The sequence below is a fragment of the Vitis vinifera genome, chromosome 19, assembly GCF_030704535.1.
Source record: "Vitis vinifera cultivar Pinot Noir 40024 chromosome 19, ASM3070453v1".
In the NCBI taxonomy this organism is placed as follows: domain Eukaryota; kingdom Viridiplantae; phylum Streptophyta; class Magnoliopsida; order Vitales; family Vitaceae; genus Vitis; species Vitis vinifera.
The window spans coordinates 6,485,390-6,512,192 of NC_081823.1; the positions used below are offsets into that span (position 1 = coordinate 6,485,390).

A 26,803-nucleotide genomic window follows, 5' to 3' on the forward strand; every position below is an offset into this window, starting at 1 on the left:
TCTACCCAAAACTGGCCCCATTGTCATCCCTACGTGTGGCAAGAGACCTAACCAAGTTATTAGATTGATATAGTGTTTGCACCAAATATACCCAAACTTAAAAGCATGAAATGGTTGTGTGACTAACACAATAAGGAAGCTCTTTTTGTGTGACTTCCAGGCTTATTTTCCTCAACAAAAGGCAGCACAACACATTAGTAGGTTCTGCTGATATCTGAATCAAGGTTGAATGTGGGCTTATTGTAGCAGTTATCATGGCACTTTGTGAAATTCTTCCAACTCAACTGAAGAAAGCACACATCAAAGAGGTAAAACCTCAACCATAAACTTCAGCCCTTGGTGGGAGTTTCTTCTTCTACCACAAGAGGTCTCTGAGGCTGTGGGAGGTGTTTGATGTATATGTCATGTACCATTTTTACATGGTCATCGATCTTGTCTGCAGTCCAATCATCGGTTTTGATTGGGGGAAGATACTTTACAGTAAGGGGTGCTGGTCGAACATGTAAGCTGCCCTTCCTCCATGCAAGATGAGTGCCTGTCAGGACAATTGGAACGATAGGGAGGTGCGATTGCATTGCCAAGTGGACAAAACCCTGCAAGGGAAAATCAAGAAGTGCTTCAGTAAGGAGCAAGAGCAAGAGAGTGGGGAAACAGTATACACACTGCCTAATATCGGAATGCAGAAGATTATGATGGTTATGATTGATTGTGATTAGAGTGGGATCCTTCTGTTCATTTCCCCTATCTTCATCACAATGACTAAATTCATTATCATAAATATCCCATATTCAGACAGCATGTTCATTGGGATTTATGATTCACCCGGATGCCTTTGGGTGGTGCCCATGAAACAGCTGAATTCATGCTTGAAACAGCTCTAAGATCAAAGCATAAACCAAACAGCCAACTGGTTGTTCCAAGCTGTATGGTGAATGAATCTTTAATCAAAGCATTCACCCAATGCCCAATGGAAATCATCAGACCATAGATGTTTCTAGCCTCTTCTAGATGAGAGTATTAATTAGACCTGGGTGTGAGGCTTGGAGCTAAACGATCAACATTGTTCAGCTGGCTATATTATCATAGAAAGTCCAAAACAAAAACGATGTATTATCAATCAAAGAGTTGAGATTGCCTTTTTAAAAGGGAGTAATCGTCCATCCTTGGACCTGGTGCCCTCAGGAAAAAGGATCAAGGACAGTTTGTTTTTTACAATTGCACGAGCCACCTGAGCATCGAAGAAACGCTATTTAGGTACAGAAACAAAATATGCCACAAACAAAATGTCAGAAGAAAAGTGTCATACCTCCTTCATGGACTGGATGGCTGCAGTTGGGTTGGAGCGATCAATGCGGAGATGGTTGGCCAAGACATAAAGTTGCCCAAACAAAGGGTACCATACAATCTGCACAACATAACTTTTCATTCAAGGTGTTTTCTTCTATCAACCTCAAATCTCTCCCTTCCTTTGTAAGCTCTTAAATGTTTGTATGCTAGTAAAAATGCACATAACCTACTAGGCGATGCTAGCATGCACATCTCAGGTGTTACATCTAGACGGATGATTAAAAACAGATCAATGACATTCATATCCCAGGTTATAAATATCCAAACATGTCTCTTTCTGTTAGAAAGTTTTGCATGACAGATTTGGAGGAAAGGAGGAACTTTCTTGGTATCCCTGCTGTATTATGTTTTAGAGAACTGGATATTGCCTAGTCAAGAAACTTTTGGTATGATTAAAACTTTTGGTATATATACCTCTTTCTTTGCAATGCCAACAGTGCCCGTTGGAGTCAACCACATCATAAGGAAAATGTCGATTGGAGATGCATGATTACAGATATAAATAGCCCTTGTGTTAGCGTACTCGGCACCTTCAATCTTTATAGGATTCCCCAAAATCCACATCTGCGATCAACATCCTGAAAATTCTAATCATCCAAACATAGCTGTCTCAAAGTTTTAAAAACTAAAATGAAATGCACACAGAATCAGAAATGCATCAAACATAAGAATGTTATTACAATTTACTAATAATCAAGAAGGAAAGAGGAGTCTTTAGGCACTGGGTATAAGAGGCAAACCCAATTTATCTCTTAATGGTATTCAGATTAACAGGCATAGTTTTTCAACCCCATCTTTTCATTTGTCTTGTTATGCCCTCTTATGATACAATGAGCATTTCATAGGTCTGCCAAAACCTGAAGGAGATAACCTTCCCCAAACAATGCCCAGTTGTGGTCACAGTTTCGTTTTCGCATCGATAAATATTCGGGCTTGTCAAGAATCAAACAATTAACTGAGAAAAGAGTGTACTTCTCCTTGGGCACCTAGCTGCACATTAACTTCTAACCATATATATAAGCTTTCTCTATGTATGAAACAAATTTCCAGGACTCTGAAAAAAAGGCTTTAGAAACTGAAGTTTAGGTGACAATGTAATTGTATTGTACCCTCATTCATGAACCCATTGTTGGTCTCCATCTTCCCCCAAAAAGAGACCCCTAATTTTATTTTGGCATGGAAAACCAGTTCAGTAATCGAGGTGATTTTTCCTATGCTTGGTCTGCCTGATGTTTGCTACATCGGCAAGAGCACATAATTTTATCATGAATCATGAAGTAGTGAATCCAAAACATCTAAAAATCAACCATGCCAACACATCGAAAGTGAATTTTTTTTCCACAACTGCAAGTTGTAAATGCATAAGATGATGAAAAGCAATTGTTAGAAACAAGTAAACAGGTGGTAGTTGGACTTAAGGAGATAATGTTAGAATCAAAACCAGAGAATTCAGCAACCTCAGTCAAAGGACACCCGAGAAATCTGCTTTTCATCATCTTTTCTGCTAAATAGCACTAAAAGGATTGTTACTACAGTTATCATGAACCCGAGAAAGAAACATACAAAAATATCCAACATGAAAGCTGTCTGATTTTGAATTAGAGAGACAAGCCAGCTTGACATGGAATCAAAGGTAAGTAGCTTACCAGCATTCGACCAGTCACATGCCCATAAATATTCCCTTGCCTTAGTCTCTCATAAGGCCATGGAAGAAGCACAAGCATGATTAAGGCCCACACAAAGGTAGTAACCATCATCGACACAAAACATGTGACAATCCGAATCCAGGATATCAGTATAGACAGCCATCCATCATCCTCAACATACAAATCGGTTTTCGGCTTCTCTCCTACCCCTTTCTTGGAGCCTATTTTCCAGGACACCCCCATGTTTGGAATAGGACTTGCGTTGAAGAAACTCTCCAACCTTCTATTCCTCATAACAGAACCACTTGCAGTTTTCTCCATGCCGTGCTTAATGAAAATGTAATAGCTAAAAGTAGATGAAAAAGAAGATTGGAATGAATTTTAGCAGAATCGATGCTATAACTTTTGGTTCCTGAGAAAGCAGAGGAAATTCAAAGGGAAAGGAAGATTATAGCCATTTTCTTCATAGATTACCTGTGCAGAACTTCAAAATTTGGAAAACTTGATGTCTTCTAATCCAACAAAACCTGAGTCAAATACAGAAAAGATTGAGAAAAAACTTAACGAGTGTCAACAAAATTCTGTGTGGCTGGAGAGTAGGTGGAAGAAATATAGAGAATTTTTTGAAGTTTTGGAAGCCGTGTCCTTCTTTTCCCCGTTATCTAGGTAACCAAACGGAGCCCAGAATTCAAAACAGAGACAACTTGATAAAGACTGCAACATTTAAAACCTCACAACGAAGCAGGAAAATTCAAAACCCTAGCATCTTAAATAAAAACAGATAGAAAATAGCTAAACCAAATCAACAACACCCTGATTGGTAACCAATAAAGTAAAGGAAAAAAATAAAATAAAAAAGGATAGCTAAAACCACACCACCCAACCAATTGCCCATACTATAACTTAGCCAAACCAAAATTTCCTAGAATCTTTCTTTTCTCGGAAACACTAAATCAAACTTTAGACTGACGGGTTATACAGAACCAATAACACCCTGTTTGGTTGCCGAGAAAGCAACGAAAAACAAAAGAAAGGAAAACCAGAAAACTAAGAACGGGGTTTGCTTCCACTTATACAAAAACCGACTTAAATCAACTGAGATGAAGTGGGGTTCTCAATACGCTCATTTTCTTCGCCTAAGCAACAGAGCAACTCTGCCTGATTCCCGAGAAAACAAAAGAAAATAAAGGAAACGGAAATAAAGCAAAAGACTCAAAATCTGGGATAGCTAGAATTTCAACAAGAACCGAATAAAATCAACTAAATTGAATTGGGGTGTTCAAAGACCTTCATGTTCAGATGTTCCTGTCCTAAGGAACCCAAAACAGAGTGTCCAGAAGTCAAAGGAGACTTGTCTTTACGTACCAATTCTCAAGAAAATACTGGAGAGAATGACACGGAAAAGAAGAGAGAGTGAAGGAAGATTGAAAGCAATTTCCTGGGAGATGATTGAAAGAGGGTGAGACACTCAAATTTGTGTCTCAGAAACGATCATATTATAGTCATCGACACTTTCTCTACGTCTCCCTCCTCCATCCTTCTTCCAACATGGACTTGACTTAAATTACGGTTGTGCCATTATCAATAATATTTTTATTATTACTTTCTCATTTCCCCCTTTTTAATTCTCTAATAAATTTTCTTTTGGGTAATTGGAATCGATTTGTTTGGAGCATTTGTGAGGTGGGTTTTATTTGGAGGAAACAACAAAAAAAAAAAATTAATACCCACATGATTGCATGACCTTCTATAAGTCAAATGAGCAAGTGACTCTTTGTGATCATAGTGGCCAAAATTGAAGATAAGAAATTTTCCCTTTCCCCAAACAAAACAAAAAAAAAACCAAATTTATCAATGTTCTATGGTCAATATTGTTTGGCCATTGGTAGAAAACGGAAGCATCCCAATCACCAATGACATCAAAGCAATGAACATGATATATGAGAAAAAATAAAAGTGAAACATACACCAAACATGCCTTACCAATTGGTTTTTTCCATGTGGTGGGAGAAGGTGAGATGCTTCTAGGATGATGGATCTAGGTAGGAGGCATAATTTTAAATTTTCTCCCACAGGAAATGTGTCAAAGATAGAAATATTTTTTTTAAAAAAAATATTAGGAAATATTTAATATTTATACCATTATAATAACTTAATTACCTTTATTTTTATATTGACTTCAATTTCAATTAGGTCAATTCTTATTTTATTAGAATTTCACTAAATATAGAATTTTTTTTTCACATAAATTATAAAATGATTATTTTTTTAGGATAAATAATATCACCCTTACCTTTCAAGGGAATTATTTTTCAAGTTATATAGTTTTTTTAGTAAATTATTTATTTATTTATTGTTATTATTATAGTAAATAAATTTTGCTAAATTATGTAAATAATTATATGGATATTATAACAACTACCCTTGTTTTCAATGATGCCTTATTGTAAATATTATTCACATTAAACATATTGTATAAATGTCATATTCAAAAGTCATATAAAAAATGTTAATAATTACTTCATTATCTGTCCATTTGATTACAATAATAATTACAATGGAACTATTATTGTATTTGGAATTCATTATATTTCAAAATTGCATTTGATTACAATATTCTTTATTTTTTTTGTTTTTAAAATTTAAAAATAACAATAATTTTTATATAAGACTCAAAAATTCTTGAGGATTTATTAAAAATCTATGTCTAATAGGGTAACATCAAAGACGAGTGAATAAGTGTATTTTTAGGGATTATAATAAAAGCTTTGAATAAAATAACTCAATTTAAACATACGAGATATCCGTGATAATCAATATAAACAAAATAATCAAAGTATGCTTATTATTCTAATAATCAGAATAAAATTACCAACATATGATGTATACTTATTATTCTAATAATTTTTATTTAAAAAGTAATGGTTTTAAAAATTAAAATTTTTTTAAAAATAATTTTTAAAGATATAAGCTAAATCTATATTTATTTTTCATGTAAGATTTATTTTATTTTATTATATGATGCTAAATCTTATATATAAGTTTTATAAAAAAACTTAGTTTTAAAATCGAGTAAACTAATTTGATTGGATTTTGACTACTTAGCTTTTAATTCTCAATAGCAACTTGACTCAACACCCACAACCCTCATCATATCAAAATTGTCTTGTGGCTCCGACGGGTTCAATTTCTAGTTAAATTAAAACACTAAACATTATTCCAAACAAGACCCATGTTTGGGGGCATCGTTTATGTTCTAATTTTTTTAAATTATTGCTTTTTTTTTTAATATATCCCAATTGGTAATTAAATTGATGGATGGAATTATTTAGAATTTTTATTTATTTATTATTATTCTAATTTTTAAAGCATTAAAAAAATGTAATGATCAATTTTCAATCGTATAAATATTATTTGTTGTAAATCTAAAAGACCCTCATGACTTTAAAAATAAGAATTTTATACTTATATAGCGTTAAAAACTTTTTATTTATTTATTGGATATGGGATATTACAAAGGGTTTTAACTTTTATTATTAAAAAAAAAAAAAAAAAGGGTTATTTTTGCATTTAAACCCAATTTTGAAACGACGCCGTTTCATCCTTTGTCATGCGCGGCGCTTTGGTTTCACCGTCTCTTGCCCTTTGAGTCGAAACGCGCCGTTTCGTTTTCTCCGTATTCTTCTCTTCACGGTAGAGAAAGCAGGGTCCTGTAGTCCTCCGTTTACAATTTACCTTCTCCGTTTCGTTCTCTGAGCCTTCAAAACGCAGCGTTTCATGTGGAGACCTCCCGTATGGTCTAGTCCACCGAAAACGGAGGCTCTCTGTCACAATTCTTACAAGCGGCTCTCTGGTTTCCGCCCCAAAAAACCGAGATTTTATCGCCCCACCGCTGATAACTCCATTTTCTCTATCGGCAGTTTCTAGGGTTTCGTTTTGGCAATTTGATCTTCACATCTTCTACTCTTCCTTAACCAGGTATTCCATTTCTCATGTCTCTTGAAATTTGCGAATCATTCACACTTTTTATAGTAATCTTCAATTTCTCCCCTCGTTTGCTTGCTCAGAAACCATGGGAAAAGTGAGATTTTGGGTCCTACATGGTTTCCGTACTAAGTGGTTGAATTGGGTTCAGTTGTGCGGAAGCTGTTCTTTTTAGTAATCTGTAATCTGTAATTCAAAATTTTGATTTTTCTTTTTTCGCTGACCAGGTGTGGAGACAAAGGATTGATATGAATGCGGGGGTTTTGAATTTTTTTGTGCTTTATTTTCGTGAACATGACTTGTAATTCTCAGTAGAACGTTTGTTTTTTTATCAATTCAGTTCCGGCCAATTTAGGTTTTCTTTGGTGAAATTTCAGTGTTTCGTTTTCTAGGAATAATTCTGCTGAGTTGATTGGTTGATAAGTGAGGAGGTTGGATTTGAATTCATTTGTTGTACGGCAGATTTTGTTGTGGTGTTGTTTGGGGTGATATATGCTCTGGGTTAGTTGAAATGAGTGTTGTGGGGTTTGATATTGGAAATGAGAATTGTGTGATCAGTGTTGTGAAGCAGCGAGGGATAGATGTTTTGTTGAATGATGAATCAAAACGTGAAACCCCATCAGTGGTATGTTTCGGGGAGAAGCAGCGAATTTTGGGGTCTGCCGGAGCTGCTTCAGCTACCATGAACCCTAGATCCACAATCTTTCAGGTGAAGAGACTGATTGGTCTGAATTTTTCGGAACCACACATTAAGGATGAGTTAAAGATGTTTCCTTTTGAGACTTCTGAAGGCCCAGATGGTGGCATTTTGATACATTTGCAATACTTGGGTGAGCGGCATACCTTTACACCAGTTCAGATATTGGCAATGCTTTTTGCGCATCTGAAAGATATAACAGAGAAAAATTTAGAATTTCCCATATTGGATTGCGTGATTGGAATTCCATCATACTTCACAGACTTGCAGAGACGTGCTTATTTATATGCTGCGGAAATTGCTGGATTGAAGCCTTTGAGACTGCTACATGACTGTACTGCTACTGCTTTAGGTTATGGGATTTACAAAACAGACTTCTCCAGTGCAGGTCCAACTTATATTGTTTTTGTTGATATTGGCCATTGTGATACCCAGGTTTCTATTGCATCCTTTGAGGCTGGCTATATGAAGATACTTTCACATGCTTATGACAGAAGTTTGGGAAGCAGAGACTTTGACGAGGTTTTGTTTAAATATTTTGCAGCACAATTTAAGGAGCAATACAACATTGATGTGTATTCTAATGTCAGGGCATCTGTTAGACTACGAGTGGCATGTGAGAAGTTGAAGAAGGTTTTGAGTGCAAATGCAGAAGCACCTCTCAATATTGAGTGTTTGATGGATGAGAAAGACGTTAAGGGTTTTATTAAAAGGGAGGAATTTGAGAATCTGGCTTCAGGATTATTTGAGAGGATTCGTGTTCCTTGTAATCAAGCTCTATCTGATGCAAGGTTGACTGTGGACAAGATCCATGCTGTTGAGCTTGTCGGATCAGGGTCTAGGATCCCAGCTATTTCTAGACTGCTAGCTTCTTTATTCCGGAGAGAACCCAGAAGAACGCTGAATGTAAGTGAATGTGTGGCACGTGGATGTGCTCTTCAGTGTGCTATGCTTAGTCCTATTTTCCGGGTCAGAGATTACGAGGTTTGTATTTTGATAGAAAATAACAACACCTTTCAGGTTCCTATCCATAAATAAATGTTCTTTGTTATTACTCTGTGGTGCTAATATATTTTTATTTAAATGAAATGCTGTTGTATGCCAACTTTGATCTTTTATTTGTCATTGTATTTACTTGTTTTCCTACATGCACTTTGCATTTAATCCAGGTTGAGATAGACTATTTATATGTTCAAGTTGCACCTCAATCACAATTTTGCATTTACTATTTGGAAGTACATGTATTGTTTAATTTATGCCTTCAATTTTTCTAGTAATGAATCTTACAGTTTGTTGTATGTGCATCTCTCTCTCTCTCTCTCTCTCTTCCTCATGTGTTACTATTGTCCATTGAAGGTTTCAAAACATCTTTTATATATGCATATTAAAGTTAACGAGCTGCATTTAAACTTGATGCTCCAACATCTTAGACTCTCAGTGTTTCCAATGGGCAAATAGTCACCGATTATGAAGCTTAGATTTTTGGCTGCAAATTATATAAATATCACAAAATTGAGTGAGTTGGATGCTGACATTTCTACTATTATATTGTCAAGCCCCATCCAAGTAATTTTTAAATTTATATAAATTTAGAGCATGACACCCTTCAAAAAAACCATGAGAGCAGGCAAACCCAAAGAATTGAATTGGCAAGACATGAATCATTTTACAAAAATATAAGGCATCTACTCATAACAAGTGGTGGGGGGTTGAGGGGATGCTTTTTGTAATCCCAAAGAAAGTGAGACTTAGATTGGAGAGAATTCAAAGGGAGTTTTTGTGGGAAGATTTGGAGGAGAGAAGGAAGATCCACTTGGTAAGTTGGTCGGTTATTTGTAAAGATAAGAAGCATGGAGGGTTGGGGTTAAGGCATTTGGAGGTTTTCAATCAAGCTTTGCTAGGAAAATGACTTTGGAGATTTCCTCTAGAAAGGGAGAGTTTTTGGAGGAAAGTCATTGTTGGAAAATTTGGAGAGGAGGAAGGGGATTGGACCACTTGAGAGGTAAGGGATTCTTATGGGATGGGCCTTTGGAAAGACATTAGAAAGGGTTGGGAGGGTTTCCTTCTTAGAACTAGTATCCGTATTGGAAATGATAGACTCACGAGATTTTGGTGGGACATTTGGGTTGGGGATTCTAAGCTGACGGATCTTTTCCCTTTGTTGTTCAGAATTGGAACCCATAATTCTGTTGCAGTGGCTGGCCTTTAGGGGAGACAAGGAGGTGGAGGCGGGGGTTGGGAGGTGCACTTTAGAAGATCTTTCCAGGGTTGGGAATTGGAGGAGGTGACTCGTTTTTTGGAACATGTTTCTACAGTAAAGGTTCAAGAAGGGGAGGATTCCTTAGTTTGGAAGATTGAGAGAAGGGGAAAGTTTAATGTCAGATCGTATTGTAAGTCTTTAAGGGCTGAGAATAGCCTTTTATTTCCAACCAAAGAGATTTGGGGTTCGTATGCCCCTCTTAGAACTCATTTTTTTTGCATGGGAAGTAGTTTGGGGAAAATTTTTAATAGTAGACATGTTAATGAAGAGGGGTTGATCCATGGTCAACAAGTGCAGCCTTTGTAAAAACAATGAGGAATCGGCAGACCACATTTTGATTCATTGTAGTAGGACGAGAGAGCTATGGACTTTGCTACTATCTTTTTTTTGGACTTGGGTGTTCCCGGCCTCAGTGAGAAATCTGCTTCTGGTATGGAAAGTTAAGGGGTTAGGGAAGAAGAGGAGAGCAATTTGGAGATTGGCTCCTATTTGTCTTTTTTGGTGTATTTGGGGAGAGCGAAACCGAAGAACGTTCCAAGAGGAAGAGATATCAGATCCCTGCTTGAGGAACCTTTTTTTTTGGTCTCTTCTAAAGTGGTCTCAGCAGTTTTTAGATTTAGACTCTCCCTCTTTTCTAAATTTTTTGGGTGATTGGCATGTTGGCTAGCTTTTTACCTTTTTAGGTTTTTTCTTTCTTTTTGCAACCTTGTTTTGGCTCTCTTTGTATATTGCCTGTATAAGTAGGGTGTGCCCCTTGTTTTGGCGTCTTTTCAATTCAAGTTGTCTTCATCTATCAAAAAAAAAAAAAAAAAACCAACACATTACCATGCCATTGGAGAAATGGATTGATGTCCACTATTTGATGGTTTCATTTAGCAAGTCAAGTGTCAAGTAATAAAAAACCAGCCCTATCAACGATTTCATTCATTTTGTATCAAGCACTTGTTTTAGTGGTCAAAAAACTTTTTTTTTTTTTTTTTTGATAGGTAAATGCACAAAGATATATTAGAAAAAGAGTGCTTGAAAGGCGACCCAAAGCATACAGGGAGTATACAAGCGTCACCAAAAAAAACAACAAAAAACACAAAAAAACAAGCACTCACCCGCCCTCAATAAGAATCCAACCAGTCCACAAAGTTAAACAAAGTTAAGGGGTCTACAACTATAGAAGATTTAGCCCAGGATAAGAGATTACAAACAAAGGAATTTTTCAATCTTTGAATCGACAAAACCTCATTATCAAAGACTATCCTATTTCTTTCCTTCCAAACCATCCAAAATAAACAAAAAGAGACTGCCCGCCAAACCTTTCTATGCTTCTTGTCCTTAAAAGAAACATACCAACTTAATAGAGTGTCTCTCACCGTAAACGGAAGAACCCAATTAACACCAAATAAAGAAAATACAAGATCCCACAAACTTATGATAATGTTTTGGAAAAAGAGAGAAAATTTGGATTGTCAAGATCCTCCCACCTAAACCAATTCTGCCACTCTTTATCTTGTGAGCGGGATTCATTGGATAGTAGGATTCTAACGTTTGCATAGCGGAGTTGTTGTAGTCACTTGACTAAACTTGCTCTAGTGGCTCATTGGAGAAGCTAAACCCAACTGGTTGGAAGGTTTTATAGGACGATAGTGCAAGGTGGACCGGCTTCATAGTCTCACAGTTATGCGGGTCATGATTTGGATTTTAGGTAGTCATTGTTAGCATATGCGGTAAACTTGTAGCCAAAATTTTCTTTAAAAACCTACAAAATATCTTTCTTCACTTAAGGCAAAATTTATTTAATTTTTATAGGCAAACACAAAATTTTAAGAAAAAGAAGTTGATTTGATACATGAATTGATGTTTTTCTTCATTGAACTAAGCTCTTTTTTTATTAGTACAGTACATAGAAATAATGGTTTCAAAATTTTCTCATTGATTTCTTTTGTTTTTGTAATAATTGTAGTTAATTTATGTCCTTTCGTTATAATAGTAATTAGGAGAAAGAAATGTTGTATTGGGTATGGAAAAACAGTGTTGATTTAGGAGAGCATAGATACTATCATGTATGGTTGAGAAAGTAAAAAAAAATTAGGGTCTATTTGGTTGTTGTTTTTGAAAACTGTTCTGGAAGACAGTTTTTGAGAATAGTTTTTTGTGTTTTAAAAAAAAAAAAAAATTGTATATGGGAATTGAATTCTGGAAAACAGTTTTTGTTCTAAAAAAAAAAAAACATGTTTTGTTGAGTTAATAAAAGAGTTTTTTAGAATAAGTAAAACAAAAAACATGTTTGAAAGTTATTTTTTTTAATTAATAAAGTGTTTTCTTTCATTAACTTGATATTATAAATATATAAATAATTTTCATATGCACAATTCATTTAAATTAAAAAAAAATTATTCCATTTTGAAATTTTTACAACAGTTATAATTTTCTTAAACAAATGATGACTTTGTAATCATGTGTAAGTATATTAATTTCAATAATTTAAGAAAGAAGAAAGGGCTTGCGGGTACGGGTGGGGGTGTGGTGGTTGGATGAAGCTCACCTTTGTGGAAACACGAAAAACAGTTAGGAAAACACAAAAAGAAGAAAGAGAAAACACGAAAAACAATCTATTTTATGAATAGTGAAAAACAATGAAAACATCTTTTTATTGTTCTTAAAAAAGTGGTTTTTGAGAACACGGAAAACACAAAAGACAAAAACACACCCCTTTCCCTAAACAAGTTTTTTGTATTTTTTGTTTTAAAGAACGGAAAACAGTTCTTGAAAACGGGAACCTAACAGGCCCTTAGACTGAAGGATTACAAGAAATAATAATCATAGATGTAAAGGGAAAAAAGGGTGTGGGGAACATGAAACAATAGTCCTTGATCATGGGCCTTGTAAGAATGGTATCCAGTTGTCCTGAATGACCTGGATGAGGTTAGGAGTGTAAGCCTCTGATCCAAGTATGCTTAAAGCAGTGTGATGTCAGAAGGGTCAGCCACTACATGTGTTTCAAGTGTCTTGACAGGGGCTGCTAGGTGCACATGCTTGGCCTGGAACTCATACATGTTTAAAAAAATTTTAGGAAACTAAAACTAAATGGTGCATCTCCAAAGCACAGGTTAAATAATTAAGAAAATGAAAAGTAGTTGATCTGTTTTAGTACTACCTAGGATGTAAAGGATCCAGTGGATGAGGATCCGGGCAAAGTATCCATATAATTGTGAGCAAGGTTAAATTAGTTTGTCTTCCAGTCTTGTGATGCTTTTTTGCTAGGGCCTCACACAAAAAAGAGTGCTATATAAGGCATAATGAAAAAAGATTGGGCCTTGAAGGCCTAACTTTACTTGCATCTGTATTCTTTTCCCTTTTGTTCTCTTAGAAGAGTAACATTTCTGTTGTCATAATTTGATTTCTTTGGGTTTCCTTCCAAAAACTGTTAGAAACTGCACATGTCCACCTGTTTCTAGGTAGGTTCATTCATTTGTTAGATATTTGTGTGGGTGTCATTTATTTATTTTTTGTACTCATCTGGTTTGTAGAATCTATTTTTTCCCCACTTTCTTATTCCTTAAGAGAATCTTCTTAATATTTTTTTGAGCTTGTGCATCATCTTGCTGTTATATTTTCAGATTGGGTTTATTCTAGATATGATTTGCATGTTTCTTTCATAGATGATTGTTGAGGAGTGCCAGTTCATTGTTGTACCCCTTTGTTTTTTGGTGGTGCTTTTAGCTGCCCGTTATATACTCTCTATGTACTTTGGGACGCATTTTGGCATTTCTCTTTACTAATAGACGTTTCCTTTGTTCAAAAAAAAAGAAAAAAAGAAGAGTTTCCTTTCATAGGTGATTGTTTACATCTGTTTTTTTCATATCTTTTTACTTTACACCTATTTTTATGATTATTATTATAATTTATTCTGAAACCTTGCTCTTATAACAACAACAAAATATGTGTTAGATAGAGCTGAATGGCATGGTAGGATTCTTTTGTGAGTATAAAATTTAAATACATAATATAATGATTTTCATCTGCTGCACACTTTCACACATGTACACAAGTATCTACTTGCATGGCTTATTTTCGCATTTGAGGATTGTAATTGCCAGTATGTGTTCTTATGCAGGTTCAAGATTCTTTGCCTTTCTCCATAGGATTCTCATCAGATGAAGTCCCAATTTGCACGATGACAAATAGCATACTGTTTCCAAAAGGCCAACCCATTCCAAGTGCTAAAATTCTGACATTTCAACGAAGTAGTCTGTTCCACTTGGAAGCATTCTATGCCAATCCAAATGAATTGCCTGCTGGCATGCCTTCAAAAATTGGTTGTTTTACGGTATATGCGCACTTTAAAGCATTTTTGAGCTTATATGGAAGGAGAAATCTTTCCGTTTGAAAATTGTATTATCTTATCGTTACAAGACATGCATTATTCTGAAACTTTTACATTATTTTATAGACATTTACTTCAAATGTCCAATTTTTTTCCCTCCTAACATACAAGAACACACAAATCAGGGCTACCTTCCTTTCTCCTTTTACCAACGAATTTCCCATGATAACCTAGGTTTGATAAACTAAAATAAATTAATTCCAAATAGATGCAAAGCAATAGGATAAAGCTCCTGAGCCTTGATTTGATGAATGAAAAGATGATAGGAAGACTCCCGGTCCTTCTTAACATGCAGCACCAGCTTGAGAGAATCATCCGTCTTTGCCTAAGTTGAGTTGTTGCTAGAAAGTAAGAATCCTTTCCCAAACTGCATTCCAAATGAAAATGTCACTTCTGAAGGAGCCAGCAGTCCCCGAATTCCTTTCCAGAGAAGACACATTGACTCTTTGCACTAAAGCCCAAGAGAAGGATATAACTGAAAATCAACCATTAGCAGCAGGGCTCCAAGCCAACCTATTTTGCTCTGATTCTAAGAGTAATATCTATAGGAGGATTTCACTGAGGAACAATCATTAGCATCAGATCTCTTTTAAACAGAACTATTCAATTCTGACTCCAAGAATAATCTCTATAGGAGGATTTGACTAACAGCCATAGCAGCAGGTTTCTTATCCAAAATGCCCAGTTTTTATTGTCCAAGAGCAAGGGCATCTCATCTTTTAAGATATGGATAAATAAGCTTTATTTAGATATGAAAATTTAACCATGGGCCTCTTTTTGCTGTTCTGTTAAATAACACACATGAAGAGAGGAGGGTGGATACGTTGCTATTTTGTATATTATCATTATTAGACAGATGTATTTTTTTTTCTTGGTTTACATATGGCATATAGCTTGGTATCATAACCATGGATCCATGGGTGAATGACAACTGCTTCTAAGTTGATGGGTTACTGTTTCTGCAGATTGGGCCTTTTCAAGCTTCTCATGGTGCTAAGGTAAAGGTTAAAGTTCATTTAAACGTCCATGGGATTGTCACTGTTGAGTCAGCCTCGGTGAGTCAAAAGTATCATTTGTTTCTGTAACTATTTCTTTTTTCTTTTTTGTTTTCATCATTTTCTGAGATATTTTTCTTTGTGGTACAAATATTATTATGGACTCAGTTGATAGAAGATCATGAAGATGATTCAGTTACTAGGGATCATGCACAATTGAACTCGGACAAAATGGAGGCTGAGTCTGTTTCTGGTTCTGGTTCTTCTGTGGCAGTGGAAAATGGTGTTGAGGATGGTACCTCTACTCAGTCAAAATCTTCACAGACCACTTCTGTAAGTTTGCTTTCTGTCTCACCATTCCAGTACATCCTTCTGCGCTATAGTGTATGCATCCAGATGTCTTGTAAGCCACCTTTTATTAAAAATCCCTTATTACTATAAATTCTTTTGGTATAAAAAGTAGTTTATATACTATAAATTTGAGATGATTGAACTATAATGACCTGACAGACTTATTTTACGTTCTTCACTTAGGGTCATGTAGATTTTTTTTTCTTTTTTTTTTTAAGTTCTTTTATAATGATCCTTACCTTCCTCGACATATACAAGCTATGAAAACATATCCAGAGACATGTAAAATTCATTCAGAGTGCCAATAACTTGTGTAGGCTGGTGGTGTGAGAAAGCATAAATCAACTAGGAGGCATGAGATACCAGTAAGTGAGAACATATATGGGGGAATGACCGAGGCTGAGCTTTCAGAAGCACAAGAGAAAGAAATTCAGCTGACACAACAGGACAGAACTGTGGAGCAGACCAAAGAGAAGAAGAATGCCCTGGAGTCTTACGTCTATGACATGCGGAATAAGGTACATATCAAAATTCAAATATAGATATAATCATTATATCATCTATCCAAGATATAAATACCTGGTCTCAGTTTGATTCAGCCAGCACTTAATAAAGTCAAAACCCATCCGGCTTTCAAAGCCTCTCCATGTTTACTCTAACCTATATCAGGACTCAATACTAATTTCTAGTTTGGTAAAAGAGATATCCATGCTACTTATTGGTGTGCAGGGAGATCCATGCACATTTGTTGTATGGGTACTGTTTTATAAACTGCATGGCTTTTATGGTTTTGCCTGTGACAATTTTCATTTTTGTTATGTCTATGCAATGTATGGAAATATTTTTTCTTAAAGCATGCCACTTGGGAGATATTGCAGGGTTTTGGTTTCATTTAACTTTCAGTGATGACAAGCTTGTAATGGCATTTAGCTTAAAGCGAAAAACTAAATAAACCCCAGTTCTAAATATGTTGCATTGGATATTTTGTCATATATCAGGCCTAGATCTTGAGCATTAGAGTTTGGTTCTTTTATCCTGGTATTTATGTTTGTGAATGAGTATACCTGGCTGCATGGAAGAGTAGTTAAGTCAAAGAAAGACAGGTCTTTACTTTGTATTTTAATCTCTTTCTTGATATGCTTGATTTTAAAATATTACATGTATGCAAATAGCTTTTCCACACCTATCGGAGCTTTGCAAGCGATCAAGAGAGAGAGGGCATCTCCAGAAGCCTACAGCAGACAGAGGACTGGCTTTACGAGGATGGTGATGATGAAACTGAAAATGCTTATAGCTCTAGACTGGAGGATCTTAAGATGGTGATTATCTCTTCTAAAAATCCAAAAGTTGACACCCTTTCTACTTTTCTTCCTTTTCCTTGATTTTCTGTTGGTTTTGTGTAGCTGGTGGATCCTATTGAGAATCGATATAAAGATGAAGAGGCAAGGGCACAGGCTACAAGGGATCTGTTGAACTGTATTGTGGAACATCGGATGTCTGTGGGCTCACTCCCACCTAACGACGGAGAGCAAGTATGACAGTGGATTTGTTGGTCATAACCATGATAATTGTGGCGTTTCTTTGGTCTATACTTTTTTACTATTTTCACTTTTCATGTATGCAGATCCTTAATGAATGCAACAAAGCTGAGCAGTGGCTGAGAGAGAGAACCCAGCAACAAGAGTCATTGTCTAAGAACACTGACCCAGTACTGTGGTCAAGCGATATCAAGAAGATGACTGAGGATTTGGACTTGTACAACTCTTTTACCTCCATTTTTCACTTTATAAAGCTTAAATATTTCATTTTATTTTTTGAAATATCACTGAACATATTTAAACTATGACACCAAAGATCTATATATTCACATAGGAAACAAGATGTTACACATGCCTGACTTTAACTTTGGCCCATAGTAATATATCATATACAACATTCATCTTCCCAAAATATTTACAAGACTATTAATTTCTATGATTTCCATCTTTAGTTTCTTCTCTTCTTAATGATTTTGTTATTGTTTTTGCAAGATTTTAATGATGTTTCTTTTGGTACATTTCAGGAAATGCAAAAATATACTGGGTTCCAGGACTTCTCCAAATCCAGAGGACCACAAGGGCACAGGCCCATGAATAACTCATAATCAGAACATGGAATGGATTAATGCAGTGTTGTTTGAAGCTTAGGTCCTCTTTTCGATTTTGACAACTGTACATTTTTTCTTTACTTTTCTTTATTGGATTTCCCCCCATTGTTTTGGGGGGGTTGGAAGTTAACCCAGTTGAGACAAATTTTCATTCACTAAATCTAGGTATGAGGTTTTGAGCTAGTTTTGTATAACTGGTCATCATGCAGTGATGTTTTTGATGGTTTTGTAATTCATGATCTTGCTCCTGCAGTAATTTGGAAACCCTTTTTGGTATAGTACATTTGTTGGATTGTCAACTTGGTGACTTATAGTTGTTATGCAAGGATGATGATGTCTAAAATATAGTTTATTTCCTGCATCTATGAGCTACAATATTTCTCATCATTTAGATTTTGTGATCTACTCCGGTACATTGATGCATCAAGCCCTAAAAACATTGAGGACTCCACTACAGGGGTGACAACTCCTTTGAACACAGGCCTAATTGCAGCAGAACAATGGAACAACCCTATCCTGATCATTGTCCTCTATAGGTAGGCTGCTGAGCACATTCTGCAGCATGCATGGTTGCAGATGATTGTAGCTGGACATCAGGAGGCTGAGAGAATGCCCCACAGAAAGAGGTGGACCGTGGAGAGCTTAATCAAAGATTGTTCAGAATGTCTGGACTCTAAACCCCTCACCAAATCTGGAATTGTTAGTCTAAACCATCAACCTCAAATCTATGATATCCTCTGGAAATCTTCCCACTTGCTTGAAATCCTTTAGTATGGATTATATTTAGCATGATTGGGGTGAAAACTATTGGTTTGGGTTCTCACCATACCACCCCAATTGGGGTGATAATTCGTATTAGTGGGTTATGTTTGTATCATGTTATCAGTCAAGCGCTTGATTAAATTGAGTCAATTCAAACATAACACATGAACAATAATTAGGTTAGAAGTATGAAATATGAATCTAAATATAACCTAATTATTATTCAAATAACACATCATGTATTCGATTTAATAATTTGGTCACATCAAGTCTTTTTTCTAGGTAAATACGATCAATCTACCTAATATGTTTATGACCTAATTGACTTATTTAATCAAAATCAAATTTCAAATGAGTCAAATATGGGTTAAATAAATTAAGTTTATAATCAAATTAATTAACTCAATTACTAAATTTGATAGGTCAAATTAGTATTATGCATTATGTAAGTAATTTGATCCAAATATGATTTGTACTCGACTTAAACCTGCAAAAAAACATATGACATTTGAATCAGACTGCCAAATGGTATCAAACTTTACCACCCTACCAAATCTGAGTCTCAAATATATTGGAATGGCATAAGGGATACAAACAATTTTTTTGGAAGCCCAATCCCACACTGGGTATAGAACCACTACCCATATTTGCCACTTCATTTGGACATTTAAATTTGACAGTGTTCTGCTTTCTTCCAGAAGCGTGTCATTCCAATAGGGAAACAATCAGACTGCAAATAAATACGGGATCCTAGTCATCTGGATGTTGCCGTCTAATTTGGAAAATTGATTTACCTTAATGCATAAAGAAATGTAATAAACATCACAGGAAAAGCAAATGAAGCAAGATGTGCTGCAGATCCTACAACAAACGCTTTGGTTTGAGCAATTCTCCTGCCGTGAATAATTTGTAACTCTATTTTGCCAATGATAATACAGTCAAAAACGTAGGTGCAATACATAGTTCCCTTTATGACATGTCCATACAATCAAAAGCAGAAGTGCAATACACTTGAATCTCTCCATTCTAGGTACATTTCAATGATTTCATTCAAATGTTACAACTGAACTGACAAATTTGAAGGGAAAATGATGTCCAGTTTACACACAACCACATGGGTCTACATAATACATTCTTTTTAAGGAGGTCTATAAGCCCAAGGGCAATTCTGAATCTGGTGCTCCAACTTTCTCCCACTGTTGAGAATTCAGGCACTTGGGCAGCAGACCATTCATAAAATTCCCCATTGTATAGGAAACAACTGCATCCGTTTGTAATTTTCATTTATGATAATGATAAGTAATTACCTAACAACAGATGATAAAAAGCAAAGAATGAGGTTACTGCTAATCTGCAGACAATATAGACAAATAAAAGTAATAAAGGACATGTTGACCCAATTGATGACCGGTGATATTGAAAACAGAGCAAAGCAAATCATCTCTGCAGTATTGGGATATAGATGAAATATGGAAATCATGTCAAGCCATGGATACACTGCTCTCAAATACTTAGTTTCAAAGATCCAGCCATAAAAGTACCTACAACAAGCTAGGTTTGAGTCCAGGACAACATAAAACAAGTTTAAAAAAAGTTTCAAGCAGGTATCAAGATGGTACTTTGATGAAAAAAATTTGAAAATGGGATGCAACCAAAAATTATCATTCTCTCTACCCAATCATGTGTTTTCAAGTGCAATGGCATGTTTGAAAAACAAATCATGTAAAATGAATGCTACTTCAAAATTGATGAATTATAGAACCAACAAACTTATGTCACACGAGCATGGTACTCAGACACTCATAATACCATGGCTCAATATGCATCTTGATTCTCAACACCACACTGGATTGGCAGAGCTTTGAAGTTCTAATCTTAAAACCCCACAACTAGACTTATCAGATCATTCCAGGTCATTAGAAAGTACATGTTTTATTGAGATGAGGAAGGAAGGATGTACATGGCAAGCATGGAAAACCATGTTGTGGCACTGCATTTCATCACTCTATGAATCCCTGCCAAAAGCATAACCATGCCTTGATTAGTGAGTGAACTGCACATAATGTTTTCTGCTAAACAGGTTCATGGCAGCAGTTCTTTTGAGCCAAAGCCGTCAATAATTCAATCCACACAGCAGCTTCCTGGCATGAAGGTTCAAATTGAGAAATAAGTTGTCTTTTTTTTTTTTTGTCATTGTCTTTGGTGAGCAAGGCAAAAATGTAAATGGAAGAAGACAAATAGTCAAATACAAACAAACTAGTACACAAATATGTACATTCAAGCTCATAAATGATAAAACTACAGTAGTTACAACATAAATAAAATGGTAGAGAAATGTATGGTGCACACATATTTTAGTGCAGACCCTTCAGGTTTTTTGTTTCTTCTTAGAAGTCCTTCTAGCTGTAGTTTTCCCCTTTGACTTTTTAGATCTGACTCCATTGTCCTGTCAGCAACAAATATATATCAGGTGCCACAGTTGCAAAAGAAGGCAGTTTCAACTGTGACACATAATTCAGGGATAAATATTTTAAACTCAACTTTAAGAATCAGGGTACTATTTTTTTTTTTCTCTTTTGTGAAAACACTACATCTATAAAATGACTGTGCACAGTTAAATGAGATCTCTTTTCAAAATCAGCAATGTAGTACAACCATTTCAGTTTCAGGTTTGACTCAATGATATCTAATGAGTCATAAGCACCAGAGGACTCTCAAAAATGAAAAGAAAAGGAAATGTATTTCTTTCAAGAATAATGGTGTAAACTTCAGTTAATTTCCACCTAAGTTTTAAAACCAGTAATGTAAAAAGGAAACACAAGACTTATGACAACATACGGAATATACTTAAGACAATACATTATCATAATATATTTCTAGAGCTACCTTCTTGTAATGTCTATAGGCCATTGAACCTGTCAACTCCTGGCCACTTTTAGTGACATAAACCTGGAGAGAATTATTAAAAGCAGATTAGCTGAGTTGTGGATTGTCAACTAGGAAGAAAAAAATATTTATTTAGACATCTTAACCACCAAGAAAAAAGATCCAGAATAAATAGAAAATAGCCACATGTGAAGGCACATGTCATGAATGCTTTAATTTCTGATTTTTTTCTTTCCCTTTTGTTAGAGAGATCTAGCAAGGATGTAAGCAACATCATGATTTGACAAATCACCATTTCATATGAATTCATGCTAGAAGAGTGTTTATAGTAGCAATTCTTTTATATAATATATAGAATGCACAGAGGCGTCTTCTCATGTACATATGTCGTAAACAATACATGATTTCAACATTCATAAAACAAGGAGATTGGCATCAAGATCATGCCAGAGAATGAATTTCACCTGTGATGGGTATGATTGAGATTTGAAGAACAAATTAGTACATATAGGATCTGAACTTACCTTCCTTCCATCTGGGGAAGTATACCACCTACTAGCAGATTGACCATTTGCATGAACCTGTCCTTTTCCAGCTTTCTTAGGAATACTAGCACAGCTTTTGGGGTTCACCCAGCTTCCAGAAGCATTTAAGGCTTCATCAGCATTAAACTTTCTAGCATTCTTTCTGGCCTGCATTGTGCTTCTCCCAATGCTAACATCCTGATTTACCTGCTTCTTTGAAGCTTCTCCATGGCTAAATTGACTCCTGTAGCAACAATGAGAACATAAAATTACCCTCAAAATACATCAAAGTATCACTATGGTTAGGAGGATACAAAGAAAAAAAAACATTACATGTAATCAATGACTGATGCACCATGTTGCATATTTGTGTTACTAACAACACCCAGTGGAGAAAAGTTGGGTAAGCGACTGCGGACTAGTTTCTGAATCCTTGGATCAGCATGGAAAAAGTAACGATGGGCTGGAGGAAGAGGATCTGCTAAGTCCAATTGGTGCTGTACAGTTTTCCTGTTATTTTTATTCTGATAAGACCTCTTCTCATTACTTATGCACCCATCACTGCCCAGTTTCACAGTTACATTCTTGTCCTTCACAGACCTGAAGTATTCTTCACAGACCTCATCCAGAGCAGGTGTGGGAATGCCAACACTCCTATTGGGCCAGAAGTCTTTCCATAAATCCACATTCTGAGGCATACTTACAAATGTTTTTGTACTCTTATCTTCACTTGCACATGAATATTGCCTATGGTTAGACTGTCTCACTTTTGCAGATGGATGGGTGTTCTTAGCCTCTTGATTTGCATCTTCAATGACAGAAGGATCATCATCATCAGAATCAAGCAACTGAAACCTTCTAAGTGGACTGATAGTTAATTTTGGAAACATCAGTTTGCTGCTGCTTGTCTCCAAACTAGAAGAAGCTGGGTGATTTGAAGCCTGCTCCCTTTTACCTGCTTTCCTATGACTTGCTGACCGACTGGTTAAAACCCCAGATGCTCGCAATGGGAACTTTGAACTGCTACACACTGAATGATATTGTGTTGATGGATGCTCATCTGCTAAGAAGAAAATATTAGATCTGGGCAAACATTAATCTAACATGGAAACACAAGCATCAATGACCCTAGATATCAATATCTACATAAAAAATTAACATTCCTATTAATGGAAAGAAACAATTATTCACATGTGTATACTGTTTGCTATCTAAAAGTACTCTTATAATATCTTTCAATGATTGTGAAATGTATTATTCTCTGAACACAAATTCATACAAACCAATATTGACATTAGTTATCACAATGGAGAAGAATGCATTCACCTCCTTGCATGGCTATTGCATTAATCTAGTTACACTTACACAATTGTTGTTTGAGGGAACTCCCAAATAACAAAAAGCCCCTAATACTGCTCTTGCTAAGGGACCAAGAAACCTTCATTTCTATGGCAATAGAACTTGGATTCGTAAAGCTAACCTTGGAGGTATGTCAAGGTTGCCTGGGGTGATATGCACCCTCATATGCAATGGCTGATAGGCTCTGGATTCACTTTTCATGAAGCTGGACCAATTATAAACCAAAAATATCAAATAAAGAGTTCTAAAAAGAATATAAACACGAATCTTGCAGTTGCCTACAATTAAACAAAACCCAATCCATTACCCTCTGGTTGGTTCCCAAGGAAAATGAGGGAAAAAAGAAGAATTGTAAACTTTACAGTCTATACTCTCTTTAATTTGTCCTTTCTTTTTTATTTTTGGCAAATCACTTGCTCCTGCACAACATAGAACTGACTTAGCCAACTAATTAATCCATAACAGAGTCACATTTGTTTTTCTCCGCAAACAAACAAGGGAAAACCAAAAGCTTCAATTTCAATTTATTTTCCTCTCCTCTAGTTTCCCATCAAATTTCAATTTCTTTTCTTCTCCTCTAGTTTCCCATCAAACGATCACTACATTGTTTTCCTTATTTTTCTCTCAGCCTCAACTCAATGAAGCCAAATAGCTGCATTCTACCCCTTAGGGTTTGATTTTCTAATATAACCGATCTTCAAAACCGTAATTCCGCTCCATTCCGCCCACTTTCCCATCCACCAAACAAATCATTGCACCAAAATAACAAAAAAAAAAAACTCATAATAACAGAGCGCAAAAACCAACCCTTTTACCTCTCCTAAAACCCTCCTGCGAAGAAAACTCTTCGATTTCCTCATCAACATTACACCACGCCTCCGCTAGCTCCCTCCTATGGACCCTCCCGGGCCCTCTCCGGAGACGCTTGAGAGCCGGCGCCGAGACCTCCGGATCAGAGTCGGAGACATACGCTTCGAATTCAACTGTAAGGTTTCTAGGAGCATGGTTGTATAAAGAGTGTTGTTGCGTACCATTAGAATTGGATCGGGGCTCCAAATCGAAATCTAGTTCGAGATCGAGTCCCAGAGAGAACGATGGAGCTTCGAAACCGGCCATGGAGCTGCAGAGCGAGACACAGAGAGAGGGGCACTTTTTTTATTTTGAGAAAACGGAGGGCTCAAAATGAAATACGGTATTTATTAAGGGGTGATTTTCGCTAATTTGCGCCAAACAAAAATTTGATTTTGGCGCCTTTAATGTAATATTGATCTTTTTTAACTTACTCTAGAAGTTATGTATCATTGAAAATAGCCTTTTGGGCCTCGACGTGATTCGGGCCCATCATTTTTTTTTTAAGCCCAAATTTGTGATATATTTGTTGAAGATGAGAATTGAAATTATATTTATTATAACATAATGTTAAAAAAAAAAAAATCAGTTTTTATATAAAAATTAATTATTTACAACAAAAAAAAAATTGGTAAATAAATTTTAATTTGGAAACAAGTCATCTTGTGGGAAAAAAATCTTTTTGAATTTAGTTTCCAATTTCAATAAAATTTATAAAATGTTTTCTTTTTAATAATCCATATTTCATAATAAGTTAATTTTTAATCCTTGTTTACCATTCTCAAAGGATAGACATACAAAGTGTTGGATTTGAAGAAGGAACAAATTGGGCCTTTAGATGTCGTAGAGGTAGAAAATTCAAAGCATGCCTCCTCTGAGTCAAGTGTGATGAATTTGGCATTCTCATGGTGATACATAAATGGGTTATTCTCATTACATAGGATAAACGGATTAAACATAACATATATATATATATATATATATGTGTGTGTGTGTGTGTGTGTGTTAGTATAATTTAAATTAATAAAAAATAAAATCAAACATAGGACACGAGAGAGTACCAAAAGGAGATAAATTTTGAATACTATATCTAACCTCTAAAGGTCGAGGTTGCTAACCCATCGTCAATAAGAAAACAATTGGATCACCAATTAAGGCCTAAATGATTGCTTAGTGACAAAAGAGATAGGGATGCAAAGACAATAAGGAGATTTGACTAAAAACAATTAGCCTTGAAAGAATGTATAATAGCTAATTAATTGAGGGCTTCTACACTAAAGATGAATGAGACTAAGGTGGTGTTTGTTTTTTGGTTGAATAGAAAAAGCCAAAATATTTGGCTTTTTCTATTCAGTTAAAAGTAATTTATTGATACCATCCAACATAACTAAACTGAACCTATTGATAATAAATTCACTTTAGTTATGTTGGATGATGTCAACAGGTTACTTTTAGCTGAATAGAAAAAGCCAAATATTTTATTGGAAATGTGGGATGTAAAAAATAAAACTGCACTAATAGGGGAGCATTCCACCTTAGAGGGAAGCACTTGCGCAAGCAAATATGGTGGCTATGAAAATTTCTCATATTTCATCACATCATATATGTTCTCGCATATTTAAACCTTTTTTGGATGAAGATGATAATAAGTTTAAATAATTAGATGGATTGAGATGGGGATGGTTGGTCTAGAACCCTCCCACCCATTGTCATCCCTCCATTTGTCTTTAATAATAATAATAAAAATAAAAATTGGCATGACATTATTGCATAATAAAGTCAAAATTTAAAGATACAGTCATATGACATATGATAGATCAGCATGAAAACCCAAAGGTTATGTTAGGTTCTTGAAAAGTACTAAGAAAATAATAAAATGCAGACTATGCTTGTTTTTTTAAAAATTTGAGGAAAAATGCAAAAGAAATAAAATAGAGAGGAAAAACATAAGGAAATAAAAAATAAAAGAAAATAACAAATAGATTAAAAAGTCAATAAATTATTTTTATTTGTCATTTCAAATTCATTTTAGTTATTTAAACTAATTGATATTACCACTAAATAATTTGAAAATGCATAAATTTCTAACTAGTTTTAATTATCTTTTCTTTTCTTTGTGCTTTTTGGGAACCAAACGCAACCTAAAAAAAAATAGTTTTTTTTCATGTTTGGTTTCACTATAAAAATACAAAAAAAAAAAAAAAGAACCACATTTAATTAAAATTAGCTATAAAACTACATAATTTTAAATTATTTAATCTTTATATCAATGAATCAAAATAACTAAAATAAATTTAAATAACCATATAAAAAATAATTTATTAACTTTAAATTTATTTTCTCATTTTTCTCTTTATTTTCTTTCCCTTCATCATATTTTTGGAAAGTCAGACATAACCTGTAGAAAAGTAGCATTACTATTGTGGTGAATGTTATCTACATGGTATCATGACATTAATATAAGATAAGGTAGTGTCACAATTTTGGCGAATACTAAAATTTGGTTCCCATAGGTAAATATCATCAACATTTTGAATTGAAAAATGGAAAGTTAGTGAGATTTTTTCAAATATCTTATCTTATAACATCATAATCAATGGTGGGCACAAATAACTTCAC

The 26,803-nt window shown here is 35.1% G+C and overlaps 3 protein-coding genes across 10 annotated transcripts; 1 reads left to right on the forward strand and 2 right to left on the reverse strand.

The window, feature by feature from the left end:
• Window positions 1-43: 43 nt before the first annotated feature.
• Window positions 44-4,538, reverse strand: LOC100245306 (1-acyl-sn-glycerol-3-phosphate acyltransferase). 4 transcript variants are annotated; one of them, XM_010646145.3, is made up of 7 exons: window positions 4,359-4,538; window positions 3,468-3,520; window positions 2,994-3,339; window positions 1,762-1,911; window positions 1,307-1,405; window positions 1,136-1,228; window positions 44-593 (listed from the first exon to the last, which is right to left on the reverse strand). In XM_010646145.3, the coding sequence occupies exons 3-7, from the start codon at window positions 3,312-3,314 to the stop codon at window positions 330-332; spliced, it is 927 nt and encodes a 308-aa protein (XP_010644447.1). In that variant the 5' UTR covers window positions 3,315-3,339; window positions 3,468-3,520; window positions 4,359-4,538; the 3' UTR covers window positions 44-329. The 4 variants fall into 4 exon arrangements, with proteins under 4 accessions (XP_010644447.1, XP_010644448.1, XP_059591341.1 ...); XM_010646146.3 differs by having other exon boundaries at window positions 4,281-4,527; XM_059735358.1 differs by lacking the exon at window positions 1,136-1,228 and having other exon boundaries at window positions 4,359-4,532.
• Window positions 4,539-6,676: 2,138 nt separating this feature from the next.
• Window positions 6,677-18,165, forward strand: LOC100250433 (heat shock 70 kDa protein 16). 4 transcript variants are annotated; one of them, XM_002278226.4, is made up of 10 exons: window positions 6,677-6,971; window positions 7,205-8,658; window positions 14,043-14,255; window positions 15,278-15,367; window positions 15,476-15,640; window positions 15,976-16,176; window positions 16,831-16,977; window positions 17,062-17,190; window positions 17,283-17,413; window positions 17,721-18,165. In XM_002278226.4, the coding sequence occupies exons 2-10, from the start codon at window positions 7,489-7,491 to the stop codon at window positions 17,788-17,790; spliced, it is 2,316 nt and encodes a 771-aa protein (XP_002278262.1). In that variant the 5' UTR covers window positions 6,677-6,971; window positions 7,205-7,488; the 3' UTR covers window positions 17,791-18,165. The 4 variants fall into 4 exon arrangements, with proteins under 4 accessions (XP_002278262.1, XP_059591257.1, XP_059591258.1 ...); XM_019217378.2 differs by having other exon boundaries at window positions 6,742-6,971; window positions 7,370-8,658; XM_059735274.1 differs by having other exon boundaries at window positions 6,739-6,971; window positions 17,283-18,165.
• Window positions 18,166-19,499: 1,334 nt separating this feature from the next.
• Window positions 19,500-24,553, reverse strand: LOC100255618 (uncharacterized). 2 transcript variants are annotated; one of them, XR_002029144.2, is made up of 7 exons: window positions 24,151-24,553; window positions 22,310-23,036; window positions 21,977-22,220; window positions 21,453-21,515; window positions 20,916-21,012; window positions 20,527-20,707; window positions 19,500-19,873 (listed from the first exon to the last, which is right to left on the reverse strand). XR_002029144.2 is itself a non-coding variant. In XM_002278204.5 (6 exons), exons 1-5 carry the CDS (start codon window positions 24,449-24,451, stop codon window positions 20,935-20,937), a joined length of 1,413 nt encoding a protein of 470 aa, XP_002278240.2. In that variant the 5' UTR covers window positions 24,452-24,553; the 3' UTR covers window positions 19,500-20,707; window positions 20,916-20,934. The 2 variants fall into 2 exon arrangements, 1 of the variants encoding a protein (XP_002278240.2); XM_002278204.5 differs by having other exon boundaries at window positions 19,500-20,707.
• Between the last annotated feature and the right edge of the window lie 2,250 nt (window positions 24,554-26,803).